This window comes from Lipotes vexillifer, unplaced genomic scaffold (assembly GCF_000442215.2).
Source record: "Lipotes vexillifer unplaced genomic scaffold, Lipotes_vexillifer_v1.1 scaffold149, whole genome shotgun sequence".
NCBI classification, from domain to species: domain Eukaryota; kingdom Metazoa; phylum Chordata; class Mammalia; order Artiodactyla; family Lipotidae; genus Lipotes; species Lipotes vexillifer.
In genome coordinates, this window is record NW_006779962.1 from 1,693,947 (window position 1) to 1,701,779 (window position 7,833).

The 7,833-nt window shown below is 59.7% G+C and overlaps 1 protein-coding gene across 1 annotated transcript in view; it reads right to left on the reverse strand.

Moving 5' to 3' along the window:
• CEL (carboxyl ester lipase) overlaps positions 1 to 7,833 on the reverse strand; it is an 8,628-nt gene that overhangs the window by 323 nt on the left and 472 nt on the right. Inside the window, exons 2-11 of the mRNA XM_007453097.1 lie at positions 5,804 to 5,954; positions 5,604 to 5,726; positions 5,224 to 5,421; positions 4,513 to 4,643; positions 4,240 to 4,347; positions 4,020 to 4,137; positions 2,391 to 2,577; positions 2,006 to 2,209; positions 513 to 710; positions 16 to 199 (exon numbers count right to left, since the gene is read on the reverse strand). Of these exons, the coding sequence (XP_007453159.1) occupies positions 16 to 199; positions 513 to 710; positions 2,006 to 2,209; positions 2,391 to 2,577; positions 4,020 to 4,137; positions 4,240 to 4,347; positions 4,513 to 4,643; positions 5,224 to 5,421; positions 5,604 to 5,726; positions 5,804 to 5,954 (1,602 nt within the window). The remainder of the gene's footprint in view (positions 1 to 15; positions 200 to 512; positions 711 to 2,005; positions 2,210 to 2,390; positions 2,578 to 4,019; positions 4,138 to 4,239; positions 4,348 to 4,512; positions 4,644 to 5,223; positions 5,422 to 5,603; positions 5,727 to 5,803; positions 5,955 to 7,833) is intronic.

The window sequence follows — 7,833 nt, forward strand, 5'->3', positions numbered from 1 at the left end:
GGGGGTGGGGGTGGCGCCCTCGCCGGTCACCGTGGGCAGTGCAGGGTAGGTGACCGTCCAGTACTGCAGGTAATTGGTCCTCAGGTGCTGCTTCATGGAGCCGCCGTCCATCTTCTTGTTGATATCCAGGTAGTTGCCACTTTCCAGGGTGTAGGGATCCCAGTGCGTGGGCACAGCCGAGTGGCCCATGTTAGGGTCCCTGCAGAGTGAGAAAAAGGGCTGGGTAGCTGGCTGGGGCCCAGGGGCTCACGGCAGGCTGGAGACCCAGGTCCCTGGCCTGGCTCTGCCCCGGCTCTCCTGGGCAGTCCTCCACCCTCTGCCCCGTAAGCACTTCCCTGTCTCCTGGGCACTGGCTGGGCACGTGCGCATCCTGAGGCCCAGCCAGGAGCTCTGAGCCTTACACAGACGGGGGTACCGAGGCTCAGGGAGGTTAAGTGTAAGTGAGGGAACAGGGACTGGACCCCAGCCCTGCAGGGCAAGGTGGCAGGAGGCCACCCTCGCGGCTGCCTTACCCAGTTCTGGCAAAGTTGGTCCAGTAGGCGATCATGGCCTTGGAGACAGTCCTGTCTTGGGGCCGGTAGCCCAGTGGGGTGGCAAAGGGCTTCCCGAAGACGTACTGGAGGTCGTCTGCATGATCAGCCCCCACCCAGCGGGGGTAGGTGGGCATCCGAGACGGTTGGGAGAATAGGTAGGTGTAGGTCTTGGCGCTCCTGAGGAGGGCAGTGGAGACCACCCATGTTGGCAGGGTGCTCACCTGGGGCCGCCCGCCCCGAGATGGGGCCCCAGGGGAAGGCCATGGGGAGAGCAGGGAAGGGTCTGGGGAATTCCCACAAGACTCAGAAGGGGACTTCCCTGGTGGCGCAGCGGTTACGACTCGGCGCTTTCACTGCCGAGAGCTCAGGTTCAATCCCTGGTCGGGGAACTAAGATCCCGCAAGCCACGTGGTATGGACAAAATAAATAAATAGATAGATAGATAAATAAATATAAAGTATTTTTTTAAAAAAGAGGAAGGATCTGGATCATTACACCTGGGGGAAGGAAAGCTGTGGCCAAAGGGAACTAAGGTCCCGCAAGCCACGTGGTATGGACAAAATAAATAAATAGATAGATAGATAAATAAATATAAAGTATTTTTACACCTGGGGGAAGGAAAGCTGTGGCCACATTTATGACTTCATGGGTTCTATAATTTCAACTGTATTTATACTTTGCCGCCACCAAACATAGGGAGGCATCTTCCTTTCATATTTCAGTATCAAGAAAGATTGTTTTTGTGACTTCCCTGGCGGTCCAGTGGTTAAGGCTCCACGCTTCCACTGCAGGGAGCACGGGTTCAGTCCCTGGTCAGGGAACTAAGATCCCGCATGCTGCGTGACACAGCCAAAAATAAAAACAGATTGCTTTTCTCTGCAAGTGAATTTGTATTCTTGATTTGATTGGACAAGGTAGTATATGCCCTCAGATGTTTCCCTTTTTGCTTTGACTGACAGGAACCTCAGAGCTAAATTTATTGCAAAGCTTTCATCCCAGACTTCTAGGTGTAATTTTATCTTTCTACTTTTTAAGCATTCCTGACTGACTCTTTATTTTCACTGGCTATTATTATATGGAGGTTTTTAATGTGGCCACAGGCTTATTTTGAAAGTTGGCAAATTCGAAACCCACAACAGAGAACATCGCCCAGTGTTTCCCTCCTTCTACACAGCGTGAGGGATGGAAGGCAGACTCAAGGACTTTCCGATGGGAAGAGCTATGGGGTGTGGGCGAGCGTGCAGGGCTGCACTGGGCAGAGGGTCACAGGAGGGTTTTGTAAAGCCCTCAAGGCTGGGAGGGGAAGAGGGGCCCTCTCAAGCCCCTTCAGGCCTGGAAGATGGTGCAGGCACAGGCGGGGACTGAGTGTGCCTTTCCCAGGCCTCTCGGACACCTGGGAGCCACCCACCTGCCAGGCCTCGCTGGCAAGGTGCGTGATCCCAGGTGGGCCAGCCCCGCGCCCCCCTCCTCACTTGGCCTTGGTCTTGTGCTGGGCCACGGCGACCTCCGTGGGCATCAGGAAGAGGACGTCGGTCTCAAAGTGCACCACGGTCTTCTTCTTGTTCTCCTGGGACGAGTCCTGGGCCCAGGGCTCGGTATAGAAGTCAAAGGTGGCGTTGGCACCGCTGGGCCCCTTGGTGATGGTGAACCTGCTGACCAGCTTGTAGAAGTCCTCCCTGCAGAGTCCAGGCTGACACTGGGTCCTCCACCCCATGCCCACAGGAGGGTGTCTGCACCCCTATGCCCCAGAAGGCCACGGGCGCCCCCCCCATCCCTGCCACGGTGCTCACGTCCTCATTCTGTCGATGCCTGCCCCAGCTGCCCCGGGGCGCCGTCCCTGTGCCACCCACCACTTACTCTGTGATGGTCTGTTTGTCCTTGTTGATGGCTGGCATCTCCATGCTGGCGAAGATGTGGCCGTCCATGTCGTTGGTGCCTGCTATGTAGTCAATGTCCGCAGCGTTGGCGTACAGGTTGATGGGGTCACTGGGGAGGAAGTCTCCGTCGACGACAGGTAGGAAGCCCAGGTAGTGCACCATGGGGTCTGGGGGGCGGCGGGGTAGTGCAGCAGGTTTTCACACCTTCCGGTACCCACCTGCCCTGCCCCTCAACCTCCGGGGCAGGAGCTGACTCCATCCTGAGGCCGTGGTGGAGATCTGCCTCCTTTGATGGAGACCAGGGCTCCTCGGCTTCAGCGCGACTGACATTCGGGCCCGATCATTCTGTTGTAGGGGCCATCCTGCACAGTGCAGGGTGTTTAGCAGCCTCCCTGGCCTTGACCCACTGGACACCAGGTAACACCCTCTCCCCAGCTGCGACCACCAAAAGTGTCTCCAGACTCTGCCACGTGTTCCCTGGGCACAAAATCGCCCAGGTTGAGAACCACTGGTCCAGGGGCCAAGACTGTCCTCTCGCTGCAGCTGATGTCCCTTTCCTGTCCCTCTTTTCTTGCTGGGCCTAAATCAGGGGGGAGGAAGACCTCGAAATCATTGAGGGGACCAATGGAGAAAGAGTGCCCCCTCTCCGCGCTGGGTTCCAGTGTGTTAGCCGGAAAGGGCGCGAGACCCCTGAACTGGCCTGGAAAGGACCGTATGGCTGGCTCAGGGCAGAGGGTTGCCCTGCCTTCATTAGGCCTGGCCCGTTTTCCCTGCAGTTCAGCTCAAAAGGAAAGAGAGTCACACTGCTGCAAATCCACGGGTATTGCTACCAGGACACCAAAATCCAGGTGCTCAAGTCTCTTATATAAAATGGTGCAGTGTTTGCATATAACCTACCCACATTCACCTGTGTACTTTAAATCGTTTCTAGATTACTTATAATACTTAAGTAATTACAATGTAAATGCTATGTAAATAGTAAATAATGCTTAAGTTCAGACATGAAGTTGGTTTGCATCTGGGGCCATGTTGTTTGCTTTGGTTTCATTTTGCCTAGCGCTTATGGTTTAATTCACATTAGGTAAAATACAAATGATGGGGTCCCATTATGCTTTGCCTTAGAAGGAGCAAGAGAGAATTCTCACCTACTGGGCTGATGAGACTGACACTCATACGATTTTGCTGCTGGGGTCCCCCTGACCTTCCTGGGGTACAGAGTAGCAGAGCTGGAAGGGCCAAATGCTACAGCGGGTGTTCAGGAAATGTTGAATGAATGAGTGGAAGAAAGAATGAATGTTCGTCTAGTACAGAAGCTCTTGGTCTGGGGTCCACAAGTCTGCCAAAAATTGTGTACAGATGACTGCATATGTGTGCGTTGTTGGGGGATGGAGACCAAACATTCATCAGCTTCTCGAAGGGGTCGTGACCCACCGAAGACAAGAGGAAAGAACGGCCCCTCCTCCCCTTACGGCCGAGGCCACCGAGGCCTGCAAGGGCAGTGGTGGCAGCAAACTGCCTGGGGACGCCAGCGAGCTGGCGACAGAGCCAGGATCAGACCTGGCGCCCAATGTAGAGCCCCCGTGTCCCCCGCCCAGCAGCCCCTACTCACACTCCATGCCTGCCAGGGGCATCTTATAGGCCAATGTCAGGGCACGGGGGTCGGTGACCTTCAGACACCTGGCCATCCTGCCAGTATCGTTCAAGGGACAGCCCACCTTCTCTGCGATCTGGGGGTTGGGGAGAGGCAGTGCTCAGGGCAGAAAACACGGGGTCCAGGACAGAGAGTGGAAAGGAGGAAGCCTCCTGCCCCCCACAGCTCCTCCTTTTACCTTTCTGGCCCAGAAGAGGGGGTTCTTCTGGATGGCCCAGGGGCACAGTGCCACACCACTCTGGCTGATGGCTCGCTTGATGAGGCCCTTGCTGTAGGGAGAGAGGGTCTGCCATACACAGAGGTCCTGTCACCAACCTCGCCTCCCCCCGCCCCCCGTCTCCAGGGCTTGGCCAAGCACACCCCACACGTCAGCTCCAGCCCCCCTACTCCCTATCTGCATCACCCCCTCCGACACCCTTGGGGGCAGGCCCCCCCTTAGGGGTCCCCAGACCTGCAGAGAGACGCTGGCTCCTCCGGCTGATTCCCCAAAGATGGTGATGTTGTCAGGGTCTCCCCCAAAGGCTGCAATGTTCCTCTGCACCCAAGCAATGGCCATGTGCTGATCCCAAAGGCCATAGTTACCTGGGGACAGGGCAGGGGCCTTCATCGGGGACCCTCAGCCCAGACCGGGGTGCTAGGGGCCTGGCCCACACAAGGTGCGCTGTCCGTGTGGGTGGGATGAGCACGTCCCCGACTGTGCGGAGACCCTCTGGAGCCCCGGGATGTTACGTCCTGCAGCGTCCCCAGGAGGCTGGCGGGCTGGGAGCTGTGGTAGCGGGTCCCAGGCTCGGGAAGGGGTGCGGAGGGCCAGGGCGGCTCAGCTGTCTCCCGCTGGGCCACACTCCCTCTTGTCTGTCCTGGGGCTTCCGTGTCCCGAGTCACTGCCTCGGTGTCCCAGCCCCTGTCTCTCTCACTTGGCTCCCTGCCCCTCCCCCCGGCGCTCTCTGGGTCTGGCTGGTATCCTTTTCTCTCTGGCTACAGCTGTGTCTCACGGTCCAGCTCCAGCCCCCTCACTCTGCAGATAGGATTCTGGGCCTTTCTGGGGGGGATGTCGGGAGTTGTTTCAGGACAAGGGCTGCTGAGGGCCGTCCCCGCTGGGCTCAGAGCTTAGGGGGCCGGGCACGCTCACTCCCACACCCAGTGCCCCAGGTGCCCAGCGGACCTGGCAGGTTGGAGTCTCCGGTGCTGAGGAAGCCCAGGGGGCCGACGCGGTAGTTGAAACTGACCACGATGACGTTGCCCCGAGTGGCAATCGCCTCCCCGTCGTACAGGTGGTTGCTGAGAAAGTTGGCCCCTTGGCCGGACCCCACGAGGAAGCCACCTCCGTAGATCCAGATCATGACGGGCAGGTTCCGGGAGACTGAGGCGGGGGGAACAGGCCCAGGGACCCCAGATGAGCCCCCTCCCCGCTCTGTGCTGATGTCAGGGATGTTCAGCTCTGAAGCCCCCAGACACAACCCAGGGGCGGGGACTGGGCCTCTGGCTACTTGGGGGCTTCCTGCAGGGCGAGGGGAGATGGAGGGTGTGTGTGGGGCAGCAGACCTTCCTTCCTGCCCTGGGGGACCCAGATGTTGAGGTACAGGCAGTCCTCTTTCCCGTAGGTGCTGTCCTGGGTGATGGTGGCCTGCAGGCATCGCTCCTTGAAGTCCTTGGCCTTCAGGGTTCCTGGGGACGGCCGGAGGGCTTGGGGTGAGGATGGGCCCACCAGCCACAGGGCCTGCCCCACCCTCACCCGCTCCCACCTTGCCAGCCGGGGTGTCGCTGTGGGTTCTCCAGGGGCTTGGGGGCGGCGGCATAGGGGATGCCCTTGAAGATGTCGACGTAGTTGCCAAGGAGGCCCAGCTTCTTGTTGATGCCTTCCACGAAGCCGCCCTCCGTGTACACGGCGCCCAGCTGGGATGGGAGGCGGGAGATCAGGGGGGCTTGGGCTGGTCAGCTCCTGGGGGCAGGGAGCCCACCCGCAGGCCCCGGGTGCCCAGAGGCTCCCCAGAGACAGCTTCAAGGAGGGGCCCATCTGCCCCTGAGACCGAGGCCTCTGCCACCTGCCCCCATTGCTTGAGGAGGGGGCTTACTCCCCACTCGCCCGCTGGGTGTCCTGCTCCCAGAATCTGAAAGGAGGCTGGTTCAAGCAGTGTGCCCTCAGGAAAACCTTCCAAGAAGGCCGGGACAGGTGGGGTGGAGGTTTGGATTCTCGCTGTGGCCGCCTATGCCCTTGAGCCTCAGTTTCCCCTCCTGTAAGATGGGTGATGACAGTATCTCCCTCGTGGCCCGTTTGCTTGTCCAGCTGCCAGCAGTGAGAGGTGCACCGTGGACACTGAATGTTTCACGCCCAGCCGTGCGCTCCCTGAGCGGTGGGCCCGTCTTTCTCCTCCGTTCATCTCCCCCAACGGTGTCCCCTCAAGTCCTCACAGCCCCTGTGCTCCAAGCCGGGAAAGAACCCTGCCCCCCAGGCCACGGGCACAGCTGCTGCATATCCAGCCCTTGCGCAGAGCCGGTCCCCCGCGGACCAATGCGTCCAATCCTCACCAGCATCCCGGGGGCTGGTGCTCATCTACCCATTGTTCCTGGAGGGAACACTGAGGCTTTCCTGTCTGAAGTCGCCGCTGGGAAACTGTCTGAACTCAGGGCTGGCCCTTCTCCCCTCCCAGCGCTTCACCCCGTGGCCCAGGGTGAGCACAGGTCCATGCTTCCTGGCTCTCACCTGCGCTCGGTTCCAGGTGGGCAGGGGCAGGGCAGCCCCCCGTCCCAGGCCTGGCGGGATCCCAGCTGCCCTCTGAAGTCTATGCTGAGAGGGGCCCCCTGCCTTGCTGGGTGGGGATCAGGAGGGCTGGAACTGGAGAGGAAGGGGCTGGAAGCAACACCTGCCAGGTGCCTGGGGGTTGGGCCCAGGCGGCAAGCCCAGGCTGGCCCCTGTCTCTCTCTCTACCCACTTCCTGTCCCGGGGGAGCCTCACACACCCCCGGCCTCTCGAGGCATTTTTCCTGATCAGCCTCCCCGGCTGCTGGGAGAGGGCACGGGCCAGGTCAGCGCCTGGCGGGGAGCAGCTCAGAAGTGTCTCTGTGTGACTGAGATCAGCCTGAGGGCCCCGGGGCGGGGCAGGGCATGGGGACCCTGGCCATCAAGGCCGGTGGGGAGGGGCGTTGCTGGCTCTGGAGCAACACGGAGGGAACCAGGGCCCCCTCAGCACCCAGAAGAGAGCTCCCCCTGAAGAGTGACTTTCTCTCCGGGGCAGAAGGCGCCCAGAACGAGGGTGGGAAGAGCAGGGCCTGAGAGAGCAGCATGAAGGATGGCGGGACCTGCACGGTGTGCTCTGCGCGTGGCTGTTCGCTCCGCCCTGGAAGTGTTTCCCCGCCCTGTGTCCCTCACGCTGCAGGAGGGCAGTGAGGGAACTCAGACGGTATGGACGCCCCAGGAGGGTTGGCTGGGCCTCCTGACTCTCACTGGGGAGGGGAGCTGTAGCAAGAGGGCAGGTGGGGGACGGGGAGTTGGAGGTTACACTTCGAGCCAGACTCCAGGGTTGGACTAGCCCAGCTTCCAGGTTCCTGCTCAGCCCCTGTGGCTGTGTGATGTTGGGCAAACCCCTTGTCTGCTCTGGGCCCCCGTCTCCCCTTCCGGAAAAGAGGGACAACGTTGACATCTCTAGAGAGGGGAAGGAGGCAGAGGGGTGTTGTGGGTCAGGTGGCCGACTCAGCAAATAAAAGTTCAAGTTGCCCAGTTACACTTGAATTTCAGATAAATAATGATTTTTTTTTTTTTTTTTTTTTTTTTTTTT